Here is a 24,076-nt window from a genome sequence, read left to right on the forward strand (position 1 = left end):
AATATCTTTAGGAAAAAAGAAGAGAAAGGTGATAGGTTGATGACGGTGAGTATTCAGGCTTTAGAAGGAATACACACACAACCACAATCATACCAAGCATACAACTCAAGTAAAAAGGCCATGGTATGTTTTCGCTGTAAGAAAGAGGGACACATAAGGAGATTCTGTCCAGAAGCAAGGAAAGAAACATCAAGGGGGGAATCATATAGGTATCCTCCACGGAAAAACACACATAGGCAAGAGAACACACAGCTACCCGCGCATATTATAGCAGCAAATGCTGCGCGAGAAAATAATAGTCAGCGCTAGGGGTCAGGTCATACCTGTAGTCTACAGCCAGTGAGGTTAACTGAGAGTCAGAGTGAAGAACCAACAATGATAGTTGACATAGCTGGTAGGAAACAAACTTTTCTTGTAGATACAGGGGCGGCCCGATCTGTGATAACCTCTCCTTTCAATCTACAGGTGACCAGTAAAACCATTCCAGCTATGGGGGTGACGGGAAAAGTGTTACATTATCCTCTAACTAAACCCGCTGAAGTTACTATCGGCCCTCTGCATACTAAGCATTCGTTTCTCTTAGCTGCAGCGGCTCCTACTAACTTACTATGGAGAGACTTGTTATGTAAAATGGGATGTGTCATATACTGTACTTCAGATGCTGTGTTCCTAGATATACCCGAGAAGGTTGCACATGAGGTACAGGACATATTGGACACCCCTCAAAGGTTAATGTTACACTCTCCTGTTATAGAACAAAGTCCATCTCAAGTAAAGGGGATGTTGCTGGAAATACCAGGTTCCCTATGGACCAGAGATGGACAGGACACTGGACTGATGGCAAACGTAGCCCCTGTCATGGTCAATCTAAAAAGTGGTAGGATAGCTCCAAAAATCCCACAGTATCCATTAAAACTGGAGGTGGAACTAGGGGTATATCCTGTTATTGAGAGGCTGTTACAACAAGGGATTTTAATTCGTACAGCCAGTACAGCAAATAGTCCCATTTTCCCTGTGAAGAAGAGTGGGGGGAGGGGCTATAGATTAGTCCAGGACTTAAGGGGAATTAACAAAGTTGTTGAGAGCCAATTCCCTGTAGTGCCGAATCCAGCTGTCATCCTCATGCAGATTCCACCGTCTGCCAGTCATTTTACTGTCATTGATCTATGTTCTGCTTTCTTTTCAGTCCCTCTTCACCCTGACTGCCAATACCTTTTTGCATTCTCCTACAGGGGAGTGCAATACACATGGACCAGACTACCCCAGGGGTTCATTGACAGCCCCAGTATTTTCTCCCAAGCCTTACATGACTGTTTGCAATCCTTTCAACCCCACAATGGGTCTGTTCTAATTCAGTATGTGGACGATTTGTTGTTGTGCTCTGATTCTTTTATGTCATGTTTACATGATACTAAATTGTTGTTGCTTCATCTTTCACAAACAGGGCACAAGGTGGCAAAGGATAAATTACAGCCATGTCAGACTAAGGTCAAATACTTAGGACACTGCCTCACTAAGGGGCTAAGACACCTGACAACGACAGAATTGAGGCCATACAACACATGACCCTGCCGCAGAGCCAGAAGCAGATTCGTACTTTCTTGGGGATGTGTGGATACTGTAGGTCCTGGATCCCAGGTTTTTCTATTCTGGCATTACCATTGCAGGAGCTAGTCTCTTCCTCAAAACCAGAACGTGTCGTACACACAGAAGAGTCAGAGCAAGCGTTCTTTAACCTTAAAGATAGTCTGACAAGAGCACCTGCATTGGGAATACCTGATTATGAAAAGCCTTTTGAGCTATTTTGTACAGAAGCTGATGGCTGTGCAGCAGGTGTCCTCGCACAGAAACATGGAGACACTAGGCATGGGTAGTTTTATCAAAACTCTGTGTGATATAATTCATGGGCATACTGTTCCTTATGTTCTCCCTGATGATGTGTATTTTGTTTGTGGAAGGAAAGCTTATTCCTGGGTGACTCCGAGTTCCAAGGGCTTGTGTTTCATAGCTAAACTGGTTCCTGAAATCATGACTATTACTCATGAAGAAATGGTAGATATTCACAAGACTACATCACCACCATACATACACACACAGTATGAACACTGTGGCAAGAGAAATATGATTCCTGGTGAGGAACCCATAGCTACAAAATTGATTAGTGAAACTGCTGGTTTCCAAGTTATGGTTGCTCTAGATCTCACCAGGACCGCTCGGGGAACATTAAACTTTAAATATATCCAAGACCTAGCTAAATTAATAGATAATATCACCGAGATGTATGATGACACTTTCAGGTATACTGGAAGGGAGCTACAAGCGTACAAGAAGGAGTTGGTGCAACATAGACTGGTACTAAATTATCTCACCTCTATTACTGGTGGGTACTGTGTGACACTGGCCACCCAGTTCGGTGTCAAATGTTGCACGTACATTACTAATAATACGGAAGACCCTAAAGAGGTTATAGACCGGAAGATGGATGAAATTTTGCAGCTGAAATGGGAATTTCGAAAGAGCCATAATTCTTCGTTATATGAGGTCGGGGAAAAGGTGGCGGGTTGGTTCTCATGGTTGAACCCAGCAAAATGGTTCTCCGGTCTGGGGGAGTGGGTACAGGAAATGATTGCGAGTGTAGGTAAGCTCCTTCTCCTTATACTGGGTGTCATCTTAGCAATTGGTTTAGTTGTCAAATGTGTTCCTACTGTGTTGAAGTGTGGAAAACGGTCTCATAAGAGTAACACTGAGAAAGAGACTGAAAGGGTGGTACCAGATACCGAGATCATGGTCTGTGGAGAAGTATTGTACAATCCTGAACTTGAAACGGTGATTGGGTGATAGTTTATTACACTATCAAAGGGTGGAACTGTCGAAGTCAGTAAATTGGATAAAGTCATTTCAATTAAAGTCTAGCAAACTTGGTTGTCTTTGTCTGAAAAGATGCATACGGTACGCATCGACGTACAAGGGCACGCTACGGCGTGAAAGGGCGTACGCATCCACTACACGTGGCAGCAACAGTAATTGGTCTTTTACCATACATTCGCACAAACACGCATACTTATAAAATAGTATACATTAATGGTAGTTGCAACACATAGTCAGTTATGTCGAAATATAGTAGTATTTATATATTATATCAGAGTTACATGCATATTAGTGAAATACACGGAACGGGTTAAAGGAATAACATCATGAGGGATATCATAATGAACCTTGTTACATATCCTACTGTTTGGTTCACTCTGCGAGGGAATCGCAGAGTGCATACACAAGTTATGAATGATAGGGAATTATGAACTACTTAAGACTAAGGAATCCTGGCGGGAAGAGCAGAGCATATCCCCTGCAGAGATGACCCCCTCCTTTGGATTCCTTAGGATGAACCAGCCAATGATTGACGACCCCTTGGACATTCCCGAGACCCGGACCAATAGATGCAAGCCATACCATCTTCATTGTATTACTGTATTTGATTGTGTATATAAGCAGCAGCTTGTGATCCAGAGTGCAGACATCTTGTCCCCAGACTTCAGGATTGAATGACTGCACTGGATCCAGAGCGCCTGCGATAAGTAACGGCTGTATTTACTATTACTTCGCTTGAGCATATTATTCCACTTATTGCGAATAAATCTTTGTGCTTTGGAAACACAAATCGAGGTTCAACAATCGTTATTGGTTAGCGACGATACGCACATTAACAAAGCAAACAATAACCAAAAATAACAGCGCTAGAGCACCGGATCACCACCAACCAATAACTGAATCCGTGATATTGATATCAAAACCACAATATTTATTCTATTACATTCAACATATAATACATCTTTAACAGTGCACTGATGAATACACCACATAAAAAACCTATGTAAAATACTAAACAAATAATAAAAAAATGCTCGAATACCAGTAATAACAGTATTAAGATGAAAAACAATAGTCTCTTGTCTCCAGGGCCGGACTGGCCATCTGGCACTTCTGGCAAATGCCAGAAGGGCCGATAGCTAGATGGGCCGATCCAGCCTTTCACATGCCGGCCCGAAAAGCATCACCGCCCTGTGTAAACACTACCAGCCGGATACCGCATGCACATGCGGTCCAAAGGACCCTGCATTGCCGGGAATCCATCGTACATTGGGGAGGCTGAAACAAGTTTGCGGACATTGACAGAAGGTGGCTCTAAGAACCCGAGGTTCTGGGCAACAGCCCCCGGACAGGACACAGCCTGCAGAGCAAGCCGAGGAGCTCTAAGTCTCATGAGATTTATTAATCTTGTAAGACTAAGATCTTCCCTCCGCACTCTACAGGAAGTTCCCACCCTGATGGATGTCAGCAGCAACAGAAGCATAGATAAGTACAATGGACTGGGGGTGTTGTAATGTGTTTCTGGGGTGGGGGTGGCGTGATGTAGATGGGGAGGGCCTGATAAATGTAATGTTTTATTATAATGTATGTATCAATGCCCCATGTTGACCACGCCCCCAAAATAATGTGGCCTTGCCCATGGCAACGCCGCAGCTGCGCGGGGGGCACACAGTTTTTTCCTGCTCATCAACAGAGGTGGGTCTGTATGCTTCAAATACCAGGGCTGATTTTTAGTCCCAGTCCGGCCCTGCTTGTCTCCAATCAATACTGAATAGCAATAGAGACATCTCCAAAAGATAGAGGTGTAAATTGATTTCTTGCATATCCAAAGGGATTGAGTCTGTTAGAAACAGCAGCTGTTGAGAAAGGGCCTTCTTATCATGAAATCACACAACCTGAATTAAAGCATCTGATCGTAATTTTGTGATGCTGATAAATACCAGTCACAATATATTAAAATGTTTCTGTGAACATCCAAAATATGTATCTAAAATGCTATTGATAGCGGGATAGATGAATATGAACACCTTTATTTCTCCTTTCTCCGCTAGGCTAATTAGTGCGAACATCAAATATTTAGATCATATAATGAACTTGAAAAATAAATCCAAGTAATTAGCAAATGATAGTCAAATGCAGCAAGTGATAGGAATGACTGTGATACTTTCCTGGTCCGGTGTATGTTTCCGTACATCGGTAGCTAAAAAAGGTGCAAAGTTCAATCTCTATACCCCCGATCCGGAATCCCAGAGCTGCACAGCACTCGGCCGTCCAAGTGGCTGTTTTACTCGGAGGACGTGAGGTGTAATAGTTAGAATCAATCACAGATTCATCGTCTCCTGATGGAGCAAACACTATGGGAAATGCTTATCCCAATCTGCTGTTGCACGGCATGTGGTGTATCATTAGTAGAGATGGTCACTGACCCCCGTGTTTTGGTTTTGTTTTGCTATTTTTGAAAAAAATACAATTTTTTTGGTCTAAAATAACCTAATTTAGTGCTCCATCAGTTTATTAGATAAGTGAGGTAATTCTAAAGCTAATAAATTATAAAAAAAACAGTTTAATCCCTGGTAGGCCATCCTTAATGCGAACATTTGTCTGCAAATTATACAGACAAACCTGGTTGTCTACCTCCTCCATCTTTGATTATTGGCAATGTATCCATCATCTTTGGGTGTATATTACACCCTACACTTGTAGTTGAATATTAAAAAAGCAGCCTGCACAGACTGTGGAGCTAGAAAGTAAAATTAAATAGACCATGGTACTTTGGTGGCTATGCCCCCCCCCCTCCCCCGCCCTCCACTTGTAGTTGAATATAAAAAGGCAGCCTGCATAGACTGTAGAACTAGAAATTTGAATATACAAAGAAATGGACAAAGGCAGTTTGGTATCTGTCTGCATCAGACCCCCGTCCCCATCAACGTGTAGTAAAATAGAAAAAAAAAAAGCAGCCTGCATAGACTGTAGAACTAGAAATTCGAATATACAAAGAAATGGACAAAGGCAGTTTGGTATCTGTCTGCATCAGATCCCCTCTCCACTAGGAGTAAAATAGAAAACTATTCAGCCGTTATTTAATCTAGAATAGAAATAGAAATTGAGAAAGGCAATTTGGTATCTGTCTGCATCATAATCATCAACATCTTCATTAGCGCCCTCGTCACCTCCATAAATCTCCCCCTCATCCTCTTCTATTTCCAAAGTGGCATCCTCAATTTGTGTATCATCGGCTACACTCGGGCTATTAAGGCACACATCAGCAGAATGCTCACGATTAGACATCCCACTGTTGGATGGACTCGCCACAGGGATTGGTGTCATTTGTGAATCAGAGCAAACATTATCCTCTAATGCCTCACTGTTATCTTGCAGCTCGGCTTTGACGCGTAACAGTAGTTGTGCACCAATTGTGGGCTCGGTAACTTTTTGGGATCTGCCACTAATAGCCAAAGGTGAAGGCCTCATTCTCTCTTTGCCACTGCGTGTGTAGAATGGCATGTTTGCAATTTTTTTTTTTATCGGCACTTAACTTTTGCTCAGTAACACTTTTTCGCTTCAACACAGTAAAAAAAAAAATTATTTTGTTTTTTGGACTGATTTCGAAACACTCTGTAGTTTGACATCGCCTTGCCCAGATGACGTACTGGGAACACTAACATCAGGACTGCTGACAGAACCTGGTTGCTCATTCTGATCATATGTGGACTGCTTTGCATCCATTCTGAGCGCAAAGCACTTGTAGTGGTAAAAATGATTTGGTAAGATACTGCTGACAGATATGACTTTTGACAGCCAGAAATATTTATGCACAATTATGGGGGACACCCCAAAAGCACTGAGGAGTGCTAAAAATTATGTGGTAGATATTGCTGACAGATATGACTTTTGACAGACAGAAATATTTATGCACAATTATGGGGGACACCCCAAAAGCACTGGGGAGTGCCAAATATTTCAAAAATAAAATAAACCTCTATCCTCCTCTCTTCTCTAGCGATTTTTGTTACAGCAATTGGAATAAGAATATTGTATTCTATGTCCCTGCTCTAATCAGCCTGTGACTACACCCTGCTCTCTCCCTCTGTCAAATGGCGATGGATTGCTTTGGAGGCAGGTATTTATAATCTTGAAGTATCGCGAGAACCGAGCCACGAGATCCGACAACGTCACAATGACGTTCGGCCTCGATTTGGATTCGGAGCGGGCGAGAGAGTACCGAGCTCGGTACTCGGATACCCAAAGTTCGGGTGGGTTTGGTTCTCGGGGACCCGGACCCGCCCATCTCTAATCATTAGTGCCTCCTCCTTTCTGACGTGTTTCTTCACTCACAGGTGATTTCATCAGAGGGCATATGAAGTCACAGTTAGAGGTTGGTCTTCTTTTATAGCCAGACGGATTATTCGGCTATCAATTATGAAGCATAAATCTGTATATAGTAAACTTTGTGAATCATGGTCACTCATTTATCACTTATTCCATAACAAACCTCAAGAAGTATACACATGTAAATATACCTAAGTCCAGAGGTGTAGCTGTTTAAATATGTTTACAACATCCTAAACATAACCAACTATTAGTAGAAAATTCATCCTTATATAACCTATCAATCAATATTCACGGATTCAGTAAAAATTTATGTAATACATAATGAATAATATAATAAATGTTAACACTTTCATCTACAATACCTTACTCTAATGTGTCTACCTCTCAACGAAAAATACAAATATTTTTCAGATAATAATTATATATAACTATATAAGCACGGTGGCTAAGCGGTTAGCACTCCTGCCTCACAGCACTGGGGTCATGAGTTCAATTCCTGACCATGGCCTTATCTGTGTGGAGTTTGTATGTTCTTCTGTGTTTGTGTGGGTTTCCTTCCACACTCCAAAAACAAACCATTAGGTTAATTGGCTGCTATCAAATTGACCTTAGTCTTTCTCTCTGTTTGTATATTAGGGAATTTAGACTAAGCTCCAATGGGGGAGGTACTGATGTGAATGAGTTCTGTGTACAGCGCTGCGGAATTAGTGGAGCTATATAAATAACTGATGATAGAGTATAATTAAATTTATTTTTTTATTTTTTGACTTTTTTGACAATAATAACCCTATCCTATGTCATATGTCTAACTGTTTCCTAGATATACTCTCTGAGTCTCTTTATTGTAATTCCTAATCTTTGGGGACTGACAATGGTCTTCTATACACCCAGCCCACACCATTGCATTAATTTGGTTCTGACAATGGGCCATTTAGGATGGGAGTGGATTTACCTGTTTCATGAGAGGAACAAATGTCTTTTGGGTGGGCAGGCAGCAGGATTTGGGAGTGTGCACAAGGAAACAGTGTGTGTGTGTGCATGAATGTGTGTGTGTGGGGGGGGGGGGGGGGGAGGGGGTGGGACATGTTGCTCTGCATACTGTCTTTCTTGTAACACCAGCAAGGGATATATTTAAGTCACCTTGAAAAAATGGTGCCTGCATCTTTTTCTTCAGGTCAGTATTTCTTTGCTGTCTCTATGGATCACTTATGTGTATTATTTTGTTTGGAATGTAACATGAGAATTCCACGCAAGTGGTTCAGTCATCAAAATGTAAACTTTTGCTTGCTCTAGGAAATGCTCTGTGCTAAAGGGTTATGATTCATCTGTATTTCATCACAAATGCCTTGCAAAGTATTATTACTCATAAAGACTTCTCCAATTATGGTAACAATTGTGTAATGACTACTGTAGGTTTTATGCTCTAAGATACTATGCTACAAGTTTTTGTTTGTTTTTACAAGTCATGAGCAACTGCCATAGAATGTGTTTGCGATAAGTCAGAATAATTTTTCAGAAATTCAACAAACATATTTTTTTTTTAAAATACTTTTTATTAGAGACATTTTATACTGAATGAACATTACAAAATCTTGAGAGGTACAATAGTAAGATTGTAAACATTTTTGCACATGGTGTTTTGCAAAACACTCTCTCACAGTTCTTTTGCATTTGGAAGATAAAAATGACATCTTCTTAGCACCATAGATATAGTTAACATTTTGAACTATAGGGTGGTGGGGGGAGTAGTAAGATATTGGAAGGAAGAAGAGAAGGGAGAGGGAACAGGGGGAGTGGTGGTAGATGAAAAAAATCACCCATCAGGCAGGAGAGAATTAAACTTGTCTAGTGGTTCCATTCCACGCTTGATTTCTATTAGAACTGAAGTAAAGGTTGGTTATGATATGAGGCCCATGGGGACCAGACTTTATAGAAAGACACGGAGGAGCCCCTCAGTATGCTAGTAATGTGTTCCATCTGGTATGTGTGCCAGATCTGACCACAGACCGTTTGAAGTGTTGGTGGTGTGGGGTTTTTCCAGGAGGCAGCAATTTGGCATGTAGCAGCGCTAATGATATGTCGGAGGAGTTTGTGAGCAGAATTAGTAAGGCTCGGTAGAGGTAGCGGCAGCAGGACACAGGGGGTATGAGAGAATAAATGATTGCTGAGGCTAGCGCAAGGACTGCTGTCCAGTATGGGTGTATTTTGGGACCGTCCCACCAAATATGTATATAGGTTCCTGTTTGATCACAGTCTCTCCAACAGGAGGCACTTGTCTGTGGATATATAGCTTGTAATCTAGACAGAACATAATACCATCTATGAAGCAATTTGCTAGCATTTTCTTTGATGCGTACATTTATGGAGCAACGCGCTGTCCATTCATAAATATCCAACCATTCTTCCTGGGCTAGTGTGACTCCCAGGTCCGTCTCCCACTGCACCTGGAAGCGATCTTTAACATCCGGGGTAATAGGAAGTAGGGTATTATATAGTATTGAGATAAGGCCTTAAGTTCTCAAATGCAGTGGGTGGCCTGGATGACAGCTGGGTTTTGACCGTTTGATGGTAATGCCTAATTTGCAGGTATTGGTGGAACTGTCCCATCACAAGGCCACACCGGTCTGCTAAGTCCGAGAATTGTGGAAATATTGTAGTCTTAGTAATATGATTGAGTAGTAGTAATTTGCCCTCACCTGCCCATTTTGGGTGCATAGCGCAATAGACCTGGTGTGAAAGCAGGGTTGGACCATAGGGGTACCAAAATCGAAGGAGAAGAAGAAAGGGACACTGACCTATTGCATCTGGACCAGATTGAGAGAGAAAGGGCTACAACTGTGTGGGTTCGAGCAGGGGTTAGGCACTGCACGATTGGAAGCCAGAGGACAGAGCAAATCGGTGAGCCAACCCAATAAATCCGACTATATATCCACCTAAACCCTGGTTCCAGAAGGGGAATGCCATTGCACACACTGAGCCAATCGTGCAGCGTAATAGTAATTGCATAAATTGGCAATGCCTAGAGCACCTGCCGTGGGTGGGCGTTGCAAAATACAGGCAGATATCTCCTACTCGACCATATGAATCGCATTATAGAGGTTTGTAGCATTTTTAAAGTTGGGCGGGGGACTCTAATAGGGAGAGTGTGAAAAAGATATAGTAGCCGTGGAAATAAATCAATTTTCACTGACGTGATCCGTCCCACCCAAGATATCATAAGCTTATCCCATGGCGCCAAGTCTTTTTTTATACATGTTATGAGCAGGGGGGGGGGGTTTGGGTAGTTAGCTTGATAGATACTTTCCACCTTACTGGTGAGCGCTATACCCAGATATCTTATGTGGTCAGAGTTCCAGTGAAAAGGAAAATTCAGCTCTAGAAGTTGCTTCAACTTAGGAAGAATATGAAAATCCAGGATATCTGTCTTAGCTGTGTTTATTTTAAAGCTTGATACTTGTCGGGTCCCGTTTAGAATAGAGAAAAATGGGGAGGAACATCCATTCACCTGAACAGAGGCAGTTGGGTTATAGTACAAGGCTGATACCCCTTAAAAAACCATAAGCCGATAAGGCTCGCATCATGAAGGGCCAGCCAACGCGGTCAAACGCCTTCTCGGCATCCAGCGACAAGAGGAGGGATGACTGCTCGCTATCGTTAATGTGTTGAATGAGGTCTATGGCCCGCCTAGTATTATCTGCAGCCTGTCTGCCCAGGATGAATCCAACTTTTTTCACATGGGCCCCTTCTTTGTGGCTCTCTGAACTTCGGAACTCCTTCCCCGCTTTTTATACAACCATGCTCTGGATTTCTCCCTCAAATCTGTCCTATATTATATTATTAGTTCCACAGTTCTGATGCATTTTAGCCACTCAGAGCTCCCAAATATGCCTGGGGACCCCTGTACCTCCACCCCTCTGTTCTGGGTCCCTGGCTGCCACACTCTCCCCACACAACTTCTCCTCAGCTGATACCAGACTTATGGTGCTAAGTAACTGTTCCTGGTGTGTCTCCTCTGGGTCCTACTGCTGGGGCCACACATTCAGTCACAGGGAGGTGTCAATAATAACGCCAGAGGGGGCGTTATATAAAGATTGCGTCTTAGTACATTAAACAGAAAAAGTGTCAAATTCACCAAACAATTCGCCAAATGTTTACAGTAATCACAAATTGTATGAAAACATGTCACAAATGCTTACAAACAAACAGCTGTCAAAAAATCTGATAATGCATATATTTTATAACATTTCACAGGTAACATTCAGAATTGCAACATTATCAACACATTGGAAGACATTAACGCTAATCTGTCTGCATTGAGAGCTTATCAGTTCTAATAAGATCAGCTGTTACTCATATGTGTGAGGTACCAGAATATTTTACATATTTCATGCAACCACTAAATTTCCACTTTGATCACTGCATATAGGGCATTTATAATGCTGTACAGCTGGTACCATGTGTAATAAGGGATTAACCAAGAGCTGGCTTATTTCTTCTCTGATTACAACTCCCTTTGTTGTTTAGTGCCAGAAGTTATCACTCTTGGGCCAGTCAAATCTAAGAGCAAATTTTAGGTCAACTAAAACTATGCTGTCATAGAATAACCGCAATTGTACAATACAGTTTGAGTAGTGACAACATCAATGTAACTTTGGACGTATACACAGAGTTTACTGAAAGAGGCCAAACTAACATTCAGTAAATGGCAAGGTGTGTCAAAATAAATACAGGTTCCTGACATTTTCTGTTTTCTGGATTTAGCTGAACATGAATACCTCAACAAATATGTTCCCCCCCCCCCTCCAGATTATTTCATTTATCCCAATATTGAAGGTAAAATGAAAGAGACCACCTCTGTGATCACCACAGTTTCAGTCAGAGGCCAAGGACCTCAAAACCATTGCTTGAAAATATGCAACTATTTAATCAAATAGGACAACAACAGGTAACATCACTGCTGGTAAAAACATCATATGACTTGAATACTAAAACTGTGTACCAAATCCTGACTAAACAGAGAGACTAGGGTCAATTTAATAGCAGCCAATTAACCTACTACTATGTTTTTGGAGTGTGGGAGGAAACTGGAGCGCTCAGAGGAAACCCACAGGGAGAGCATACAAACTCCACACAGTGAAGGCCATGGTCGGGAATCGAATGCATCACCCCAATGCTGTGAGGCAGATGTGCTAACCACTAAACCACCGTTCTGCCCTGTGCAAGGGATATATTTAAGTGACCCTGACAAAATGGTGCCTGTATCCTTTTTTAATGGTCGGTATTTCACTGCTGTCTCTATGATTTATTTGGATCATGTGTGGATGAGCCATTAAAGAGTCAGCATCTGATTGCTCTATAAACTGGGGGCCAAAGATTCATCTCTGTTAACACAAATGTCTTGCTAATACCATTACTCAGTAGGACTTCTCCAATTATGGTGACATTTGTAAGATGGCTATTGTAAGTTTTTTGTTCTAAAGTACTATGCTGAAAATATAAATAGAATAATGTAACATTGCTAGCAGATGCTCAAAAAAAACCTTTCCAACTTCTCTTGAATATGAAAATACTGATGTGTGCTAAGGTACTGTAAATATCTCAGAAATATATTGTAAAACTGAACTTATAATATTGAAACAACAATGTCTGGATAACAATTCAAAATTACATAAAGGTTAAAAGTCCATATATAGTATTGAAATAAAAATATATATATATAGTCTATAAATTGCATTTTAGGGTTACTGGGAAGTAGCCTCAAATTCAACTAGCTGCATTTCATCCAGTGTCTGCTACTACCACTTGAAAGGATATCTGAAGCAAAACATAGGTGCACAATCACATAATGTAGTAAGTTCACTTAAGGGATGAACATGGAAATGCAATGTGCTCTATGATAAAGTGCACTTATAGTGAAAAAATGTATACCATGGTACCAGAAACAGCTTTGTAGATTTTGCACCAGTGAATGAATACAGATTGCTGGATGAGAATATCAGGATATTTTCTGAGGTAATATGGAAAGGGTTAAGTGATTTAATAAATATCTTGATGTGTTGTTAAGGAATGAAAAGTGAACATGAACATAGATGGATTGCACAGTATCAAATGTAAACAGTGGTGTAACTCAATAGAGGATGCAGTGCATAAAGTACTGGCTGTGGCAAGGCGCACCCCAATACACAGCTGACCCATGGTGCCAAGGTAGCATGATCTCTGACAGGTGTTGAGGCATTGAGCAAAGATTTTTGGGATGTAGTGAACTAAAGCTGATAATATCCCATGTTTTCTTGTAGGACTATAATATAAAAATGTAAAATCAAAAGTACAATGTAGAAAAACAACATATACCTTTCGTCAGGTATGCCAGGCCTAATCTAGAATATATTGACTGTGTCCAGAGGGTCCATTAAATTGCAGCTACTTTTATTTCAATGACTATGTATCTTCTTCATCTTCACTGACTCCCATGTCAATGTCTGCACTTCCATGTTTCTCATTCTTCTTAACATATTCCTGTTTTATCTTTTCCAATTCAGCCAGTTCCACTTTGAATTTTTCCATATGTGCAACACGGCGATTTCTTACAAGCTTCATTGGAAAAGGATTCATTTCATTAAAGGCAATGTTCATTAATTTCCTGAGAAGAAAATACATTTTATATAAATAAGTTATTAGAGGAAGGAGGTTCCTAGTTTGGTCCAAATTGACATTTTACATTTTTTTCCTTACAAAACAAAATTAAAGTAAATAAAAATACCAAAGCTATAGTGAAATAAATTAATATATGTAATTTTCACTTAAGAAAACATTTTAAATATTTTACCTATAACACGTATTTAAAACTTTGGAAATATAACTCCAAATTCTTCAGACAAATTGATCTATCCTGACATAGTGTTTGGAAATCATGGACATAGGAAACTTATAATTAAGAAGTATTGACTTTTATTTGTTTCTTAACGTTCTAAGGCTTTTTTTACCCACCATTTGAATGCTGTATCTGACGTATTTTTATTGCAAGTGTAAAGAATTCAAATGCATTTAACAATGAAACCCATTTTAGTCTGTTTCAATACCAATTTGCATCATACTTGCATCTGCATGTATTGGTGTTTGGACGCTGCTTTCCATTTAAGTGATTTCAAAACATATCACCGTACTTGAAAAAGACCACTCTGTGGGAGTGCATTGTGTAAATACCCATGAGGGGGTTTACTATTATCATCATCATCATCATCATCAATTTATATAGCGCCACTAATTACGCAGCGCTGTACAGAGAACTCATTCACATCAGTCCCTGCCCCATTGGAGCTTACAGTCTAAATTCCCTAATATACACACACACACTAACACAGACAGACAGAGAGGGAGACACTAGGGTCAATTTTGATAGCAGCCAATTAACCTACCAGTATGTTTTTGGAGTGTGGGAGGAAACCGGAGCACCCGGAGGAAACCCACGCAAACACGGGGAGAACATACAAACTCCACACAGATAAGGCCATGGTCAGGAATTGAACTCATGACCCCAGCGTTGTGAGGCAGAAGTGCTAACCACTTAGCCACCGTGCTGCACCGTACTGTATTCTTTATTAATTGATTTCTATGGTTCATTCAGGAATTCAATTGAAATGACTAGGCCATATAAATCAATTGAGCTGCATAGCAGTAGTAATAGTTTTTTTTTATCACATCAATACAGATTAAATTAATCTGTTCTGATAAGTGATCAAAGCAGTGAGCTCCATAGCTCCCCACCCTACAAACCAATATCATTGTGGCTAGCTTGCAAAAACTGCTTTGATTAGCTAAGTGGCTGAAATATGTCCTGGGCAATCAGAATTTTTCTCTAATTCTGCAGCTAGAGCAGTTTACATCATCCTTTGTTTTGTGTTTTTAACAACTTTAATTATTCAAGGTTCAGAGGTAACAGCTGTGTAGAGATGCCATAAAAGGGCATTGTGTGTCCAAACACTCGAAAACAGTAGAGACATTCGAAAAACAATAGAGGGAGTTTTACTATAAGGTTATGAACAACAAGTGATGAACCAATTTTTCAAAAGGAGAAAGACAGAAAAAGTAGGAGAAAGAATCACGTCCTTTGTTTTTTATTTACATTCCAATTGGATTAAAACAATATTTGTTTTAGATTTCCTTTTGGATTAAAAGAAGTGCATCTAGTTGCAATTTCCTTTGAATTAAAATGAAGGTGATCTGTCTTGGATTTCCCTTTGGATTATAGATTAAGAACATTTCCCTCTGGATTAAAAACTGCAAGAATACCCATTGGAATGTGGCAAGACATCATCATCATCATTTATTTATATAGCGCCACTAATTACGCAGCGCTGTACAGAGAACTCATTCACATCAGTCCCTGCCCCATTGGAGCTTACAGTCTAAATTCCCTAATATTGACACACACACACTCACTCACAGACAAGAGAGGGAGACAGGCAGACAAACAGAGAGGGAAAGACTAGGGTCAATTTTGATAGCAGCCAATTGACCTACCAGTATGTTTTTGGAGTGTGGGAGGAAACCGAAGCACCCGGAGGAAACCCACGCAAACACAGGGAGAACATACAAACTCCACATAGATAAGGCCATGGTCGGGAATTGAACTCATGACCCCAGTGCTGTGAGGCAGAAGTGCTAACCACTAGGCCACTGTGCAGCCAAGACAAGAATATATAAATAATTTATCTGTTATGATGAAGTGATGAATGAGTGTATCAGGGTGTATTTTCTTTGATTAATCTTGATTTGTACAAATGTGTTTCAGTATTTGTTTTACTTGTTACTATCTTTGTATAATAGCCAGGGACTTTAGGGACCCATTAGCACTATACTGGGACCACAGTGGTGGCAAACTTGGCACTCCGAATACCCTTTATAACCAGGGTGACCACAGCCCAGAGATGCCAAGAAAAACCTACGCTCTTATCAGCGTGGGGCAGGTAGTTTCTCCCCTTAGAGGCATCTTCTCCATGTTGACCAGCCTGGATTTGTTTCCCACTAGGACAGGGGGGCATCGTAGCATGTTTCCCTCATTCCAAAAAGTGTCTACAACTGAAATGAATGGATATGAAATGAATGGGAAAAACTCCAATCTGCTTTTATTTGGATGCATTCACAAACACATGAGAAAACATCAAGTGCACATCAATCATGGGTATACCCAGTGGAAATCAAGAAATGGCGGTATGGAAAATGTAAGTGAATGGCCAGTGGCCTGGTGGCTGCCTAGGCCTCCTGCAGCTTTTAGGAACTTTGAATTCAATTTAGATACTTTTTAACACTAGGGACCAAAACATACTAAATGCAAGGCTATATCATCTGTGTCCATCTGCTCCCATTTCCCTTACAATTTTACTGTCCATTCTTTGTGGTTAGTGTTCTCTTCCCTTCATAGCGTACACAGAAAAATAGAATAGATATAATACAGCGCTAGAGGTCAAAAAGTCATCATATGAAAACCACAATATAAGAATATAGAAAAAAAATAATATATCCTTGAAGAACTATAGCAAGCACAAATTTATTAGCATAAAAATATATGCAAATTTAAAATGAGAAAAATTAAAAATCACAAACCTATGCTCTAGACCAGTGTTTCTCAACTCCAGTCCGCAGGACCCCCTAGCAGTACGTTATCCATATCTCCTTGCTGGAGCACAGGTGTATTCATTACTGACTGACACATTGTAACAGGTGGTATAATTATTTCCCTGGTCACCTGGCAATCCTGCACTGTTAGTGGGTCCTGAGGACTGGATTTGAGAAACACTGCTCTAGATGTTGGTAAATAAAAACAGGACTCTAAAAAATGATCTACTAACAAAATGTACAATCAATAATAATCCAATCCCATCACAAAGGAGATAAGCAAAACATTAATAGTAAATCACACAATAGATGCAATCAGATAAAGACCTTGTCCTAATATGTTTTATTCTGATTAAGATATGCTACTATAGGGAATATAAGTACCAAAGTTAATAGAAAACAAATAAACATGAAACATTATATAAACAGTGAATTTGCAAAGTTGGGACTATTTTATTAGTGATCCATTCATTAATCTTCAGTTGCACTAGGAGCCTTTTATAGAGTCCCTGAAGACGTATGTCACCATGCAGCTTTGCTGCTCATTTATCTTCTTCCCTCTGAGGTCACACAGTGCAGAGCTCCAGGTCTGCAGGATTTATTACACTTACTGTTTATGGACTCACACTGCAGTTACTATGGCCACTTTATGACTGCAGGACGCCTTCAACTACAACACAAGGAGACATCTGAGATCTGTGTCATAGTGCAGCGTTTTGCTGGTAATTTGTTTACCTCTCTCTGCCTCAGGAGCAGGCAGTGTACTCACTTGCTGGCAGCCACAGGCTGTAGGGAGGGATTTACTATTTTGAGACAGTCTCCGGTTCACGTTATGTAATCTGTCCGAAAACCATCTGCACAGTGAGTCTGTAGCAATTCAGTACGGACTCTCCTGGCCCAGATTACTCAGGGTGCCATGGACAAAATTAATGATTATTATATGGCGTCCCGTACAATTAAAGCAGTGGTGGAAGTGGCGGTATGGCATACCGCTGTATACCGGCTCACTTCGACCACTGGGTATACCAGTGAGCATAGTGTTTAAATGCGACTTGCACCAGTGCAATTTTACGATATTTACTGATGAAAATGCAATGCCAGTGGGTAAATGACCTAAGCCAGGAACATGGTAATTGTTTCCAACACATGTGTGGCAAGATATTTTTTCACTCCACGCTAATACATGTGACAGCATACATTCGAAACAAATACTTTAAAGTACATAACATGCATTACTATCATCATTCTTTAGTAATATTTTTGTTATGTAATGCCAGCAATGTATTATATAAACAGTCAAATAGTGCTTCATATGACAAACAACAATTCAGAAATTGGCAGGGTTTTTTTTGGACAGAGAACAGTTGTTAAGCATACTGGTATGGTGCATGTTAACCAATGTAAACCAATGCCCAGAGTTAATATTATATCCTACAAAATACAATCACATGTAAAAACAGAACAAGTATATAAAAGATGGACAAGAAAGTGCATACATGAGACAAAGGGTAGAGAAGGCCCTGCTGGTGGAGCTTACAGTCTACAGAGGAGGGCAATGCTAAGACAACAGGAGCTAGTGCAACACAGAGTGGGCATGGGAGTAGAGCTGGTTGAACATACAGATGAAATAGTATCAGGTGGGGGTAGAATAGTGAAAAGGTGACTTTAGAGAAAGAGTTTAAAAGGTTCAGGTCATCGAGTCTCTGGTCAAGCGGGGCAGGGAGTTCCATATTTGGGAGTAGCATGGAGGAAGTCATGGAGTCGGGAGTGAGAGGTGGTTACCAGAGATTAGGAGAAGCTGATTGAAAAGGGAGAGAAGGAAAGTATCTTGTGAAAAAGTCAGATGTATGTTGGGATGGAGTTGTTGAGGGCTTTGAAGGTCAGTAGCTTTAACTGAACTGTGGAAAAAGTGGGGAACCAGTGGAGGTATTTGCAAAGTGATGCAGCTGATGTGGAATAGCATGAGAAGAAGATCAGTCTCACCGTGGATTTTAGAAGAGAAAGATGTATGAGGAGAAGGCCAGATAATAGGTTGTAGAAGTCATGGCAGGAGACAATGAAAGAGTGGATAAGGGGTGTATACTGGCAATGTTTTGAAGTGGAGGCAACAAGATATCACAAAGGAATGGATGTGTGAAGGTAATTGGAGAGTCGAGAATGACACCAAGGGAGTGGGCTTGTGGAACAGTGGAGTGTGTTATGTTATCAACAGTGAGGCAAACTAGAGGATGGGTAGGAACATCCTCTAGCACAGAAGGAAGACAGACATATAAAGCAATGTACATAGTAAAAGTTTCAGAAAGGCATTTACAGGCCAATAAATTTAAACTTTTTTTAAAAACAATGGTTATTTGGTAATAGGTTTACCACCAATAAATTCATTGACAGGTGGAGACCTAGCAGAGGACAGCACACTAAGGTCCAATGCCTGATATTGCCTTTATTTCAATACAAGTTCTACATCTGTGGTATTAGGGAGAGAAATTTTATTTACACAGATGTAAAAAAAAACCTACACTAAAAAGGACAGTCCTAAAATAAAGGCATATTAAAACTGTGTGTATTGGATTTGGTATTAGAAAAGGAGCCCAATTGACAGGGGGAAGGAATCAGGATCAAGCCAAGGTCAGTACAATAGAAATGAAGCATAGTTAAGTAGTTTAACAAGCCAAGCACAGACTACAAAAATTTCCGACCAATGTGTTATCTACAACGAATGTACCATGACTGAAGTCCCAATCAGTGGGTCGATTCATGCGTTCACACCATACACATTTTAAACGACTTCTGGCTGACTTAGCGTCCGGCCAGCTGTTTTTGTCTGTCATGACATTGTTTCAAAAAAGATTGTGACTCTGTACACACTGAGCCAGTATAAGGCCTCACAGCAGCAATATGTTCAATACATTTAAATAAAGGGCTAAACCTCAGCATGAAAAAACACCCACAAACAAGGATTCTGGAAAAGGAAATACGTCATCGCCATTCATTCTATAGCTTCAGTTTTTTCTGTATAGTGTACGTTCGTTCGCAACTGCACATTTACTACAGTTTATTTTAAGACTTTTGACACTGTACCAGAAGTAGAGGCTTCATCATAAATTTAAATATACATGCACACAAAAGGCGTAGCTCTTTGAGAAACTATAAACAGAATCTCGGACAATTGGTCGTGAGTTCGTACATACTGCAGGACTGGAGCGACATTGTTCCATTGCTGAACGAGATTTTCAAGTCAGTTTGAAAATCTCGATCAACGATTTCAGTGGCTTTTGAATGACCATTGGTCATAGTTTCACTATACACACTTAGGGCGATATCGGGCCGTATGATCGTTTATTGCCCAATTGACGCAATCATCGGCTGAAAACACTGCAGTGTACTTAGCCATAGTCAAGAAGAAGCCATTGTAGGACACAGGTAACAATAGTAGTAGTAGCAGCCAGGCAAGATCAGAGGTACAAAATACGATAATCACGCAAGGGAAGCGGGAAGTTGCTTGGTTTAAATAGCCCAATTCTTAATCATACTTGCCAACTTTCTAAAGTTGGCTTCCGGGAGCCTGCGGGGGGAGGTGGGCATGATGGGGGCGGGGCTCCAAAATATGCATCTTTTGGACCGGCCCCTGTGAAGTAATGACGCAAACGCGTCATTTTACAGCAGGGGGTGGGCCAAATGCAGCGATTCCCGCTGAATCGCGGCGTTTTGGACCTAATTCTGCCCACTTCCTAGTGAAGTGGGCAGATGTGGATGGAAGAGTGCCACACTCTCCCGGAAGTCCGTGAGACTCACACGAAATGCGGGCATCTTCCGGACATCCCGGGAGAGTTGGCAAGTATGTTCTTAATCTTATTGTTCACTGATTGGGAACAGGTGTAGCTAATTGAGTTTAGAAATCCTTTGGGATAGTATAGTAATAGGAATAGAACTAAAGCTCAATGAATAAACTGTCTGAGTGCCAAACAAGCAAAACAACATATCAACAATACACAATCCAGGGTCTGAGACAGAGGCAGAATCACTTCCTGCCAAAATTCGAGAGTGGCAGCAATAGCCATACTTGCCTATTGAATTGCAGGGATGCACAAATTGCATAATTTTGGCCCTGCATCCACGTCAACATGACAGCAGCGTCATTTCAAAGCGGGGCCAAGATCGCCACAAACTGGAGTATCAAGGCCCCCATCCTGCAGCATGCAGAAGAATGGCCTGCTCTATCGGGAGTCCAGGAGACCTACCTGGAATTCAGTAGTCTCCAGGAGATTCCAGGAGAGTGGGTAAGTATGTCATTACCAAAGGTAATGATTATACTGCAGTAATAAATATATCAAATATGTTTTTCTTGAAACTCTTTTGGACAGTCCTTATTTGAACATAAAAATGAGGTGAAATTGCAATGTATTTAAACTTATTTTTTGACATGGTGTGGAAAAGCAAAACAGTAATTCACACCTAAAAAAAAAAGCAAGAAATTGACTACATAAGCAAGTCTGATTTGATTAAAAAAAAAAAACAAAAGCAATTAATTCAAATTATTCTTTTCTGGGTCTAATCTTGGAAAGCAAATACACAAAAATAATGTCTGATTATGATATTGATTTACCTGCCATCACAGATAGTCTTGGTGAAAAATGAAAGGTATTGGTAGATATCCATTTCGTCATTCAGTTTTAGAATCTCTTCTTCATTATATTTAAAGATTGCAAGTGCATAACGAAAGATAACCTGTCAACATAAAACTGATTTTATAAATCTATATAATGGTCTACTGCTATATAAAAGTGTTAAGTTTCCTTAAATTAAATCAACAGATATCTTATTATTGGGAACTCATCCATATATACTGTATGTTTACAATCATCACAAATGTCTGCACAATGTCTCCATTATATCCTGTATGACATTTACACTGTGGGCCTGATTCATTAAGGCATGCAAAAGGAACATATTGTACGTGTGTTCTTAAAAAAACGCAATTTGGGCATACACACGTCCAAATTCAACTACAAGTGGATTTGAAGAAACATCTATTGTTGGTCTGTATCCTGCATACAAGACACTTGCAGTATTGAGAGAGACACAACACATTGCTGGATACATACAATACATATTTGGAGTATAAAGTCCTGGAAGAACACAATGGAAAAAAAATATAAAATCATTGTCACCTGTTAATAATTTAGTAATTAATGACAAAACATAAAAAAAAATATTTCTTCAAAAAATACATTTATCACGATGTTTTTAATGTCTACTATACATAAAATGCATTTTTTACACTTGCTCTTAATAGCAAACACATGTTCTTGCAGCATACGTGACCATTTTCACTATCACTTGGCACTTACATCTGACCTGTAGCTGGTGCAAGTGATGACTGAAAAACACGTACCTTAGCAATGCCCAAAGCTTGAATCGGATATTGCTGTATGCACTCGAGATTGGCATGCCCCTAATGTAGATTGACTACAGGTATATGCCCCTTCGCTCCCTCTTCCGCCCATGAAATCTTAGACAGTAATAAGTGTAATTTGCATTTGAAGATGAATTTGTTGCGTTCACTGGCATAGTTCATTTCTGAGCATGCGCAGTGCATTTAAAGCAAAATGTGGCAAGTATTGGTATTTACGTTCCTTAATGAATCAGACCCTGTACATCTGTTAAATATCCGTGCACAGCAGCTATATCTGTTTTGACATCTCATTCAGGCAACATGCTATATGTGGGGTTTCAGCACAATGGAAGTGTCAAGCCGTTTAAGATGGCTCCACACACATGCACATCTTTTGATAAAGGATAACAATCAAGGTAATTAAAACATACAAGTGAAATATGAAATAAAGACAACTTTAATGCATGGTGCTAGCATAGAAGATCGCACAAAGCATCTGCACTGGGTCAATTTAAAAAGTAAATTAGGGTTGTACACTTGTATGGTGTACAAATAGGTGCATCCACATTTTATCTGGCTCATTACTGAGGATTAGTTTAATTTTACAGAATGATTCAAAGGAAACAGATTACTTTATTTAAATGCTTTCTACATGATTTCCAATCCTTCTGGTATTTTGAATTCTCCTAGCAGACTTGCCAAAATAACTAGATAGTGACACCTGTCTTATAGTATGTCTAGCTAGTCACATGCAAATATTTTTTAACTCTCTAGTTGTAGTTAAAATAAAAACTCCACTAGAGGAATCCTATTAAAAATGATCCTTAAGTGATATGATTCTTAAGTGATATGTCTAAATAGTTAGTTTGGGCTTATTGTCAAAAACTGTATGCAACATGTTATGTAATGCAGCTTTCTGGTGCCAATTACAAAGTATTTAAATTCATTACTAATCAAGATAGAACCTGTAAGTATTTTCTACATACTTTCTTATTTACTGCTTCAGCAATCTCTAGCATTTTAAAGATGACCGACTACCTCTTCTAGTATTAATTATAGGCTATTCAGAACTTAGTAGTTTAAAAAAAATAATGTCTCCAGACACACCCTTTCCCTCAAGGAGAAGCCCTGGTGGGCTAATCAGCCAATTAGTATGCAATAAAGCCTCATTAGGAGTACCGTTTAACACTGCCTCATTACTCTAGGCCAGTGAGAAGCAATGTGTGTAGCGGGTGCTGGTGGAGAATGGACAGAGCGGTTCTTTGTAGGCAGCAACTTGTTTTTTTGTACACGCGCTGAATACCATTTAATTATAAATCAGGATTTATGAGCAACTTCTTCTCAGGAGCTACTTGATAATATTTGGTAAATCGAACACTGCAACTGTGAGTGTGTAACTGTATTTTCTGATCTGAAAAAATATTTTGGTCAAGCCTGTCTCAGGACTACTCTTATCCAGCTTCCTTGCCCATTACATTGTTATTATTATTATTGTTTATTTATTTATCCCACATCCCAAAATGCTCAATAAACAGATGAATGTAAACGAAAACTATCACCAACATCTGTTTTCCTCATACGCAGCATACATTAAATACTTCTTGAGTTGCTGTATTCAGATTTAAATTTAGAAAACATTGACTCTTGATGAACTTATAAACAATTCCTACCTTTGTCCCTTCATACATGAAGGCATCCCAGACTCTCAGGAGAATTTCACTAACTAGGCTATCAACAAACACCACAAGGAACCAGTTGAAAGTTATAAGGGACAGGTCGATCTTGTGTTGTTGAAAGTGTGCAGTCAAACGAGGCAGTTTTTCTGACAGGAAATCTTTGAATACTCGTTGATCAACCTAGACATATAAT

At 40.0% G+C, this 24,076-nt stretch overlaps 1 protein-coding gene across 4 annotated transcripts in view; it reads right to left on the reverse strand.

The window, feature by feature from the left end:
* Positions 1-11,417: 11,417 nt before the first annotated feature.
* The window catches only part of TBC1D2 (TBC1 domain family member 2), a 62,919-nt gene continuing 50,260 nt past the window's right edge, over positions 11,418-24,076 (reverse strand). For all 4 annotated transcript variants that reach the window (XM_075204620.1, XM_075204621.1, XM_075204622.1 and 1 more), the window contains 3 exons: positions 23,878-24,063; positions 21,419-21,540; positions 11,418-13,840 (listed from right to left, as the gene is read on the reverse strand). In XM_075204620.1, coding sequence (XP_075060721.1) covers positions 13,639-13,840; positions 21,419-21,540; positions 23,878-24,063 — 510 coding nt within the window. In that variant the 3' untranslated portion in view covers positions 11,418-13,638. The remainder of the gene's footprint in view (positions 13,841-21,418; positions 21,541-23,877; positions 24,064-24,076) is intronic.

The sequence above is a fragment of the Mixophyes fleayi genome, chromosome 1, assembly GCF_038048845.1.
Source record: "Mixophyes fleayi isolate aMixFle1 chromosome 1, aMixFle1.hap1, whole genome shotgun sequence".
Classification (NCBI taxonomy): Eukaryota; Metazoa; Chordata; class Amphibia; order Anura; family Limnodynastidae; genus Mixophyes; species Mixophyes fleayi.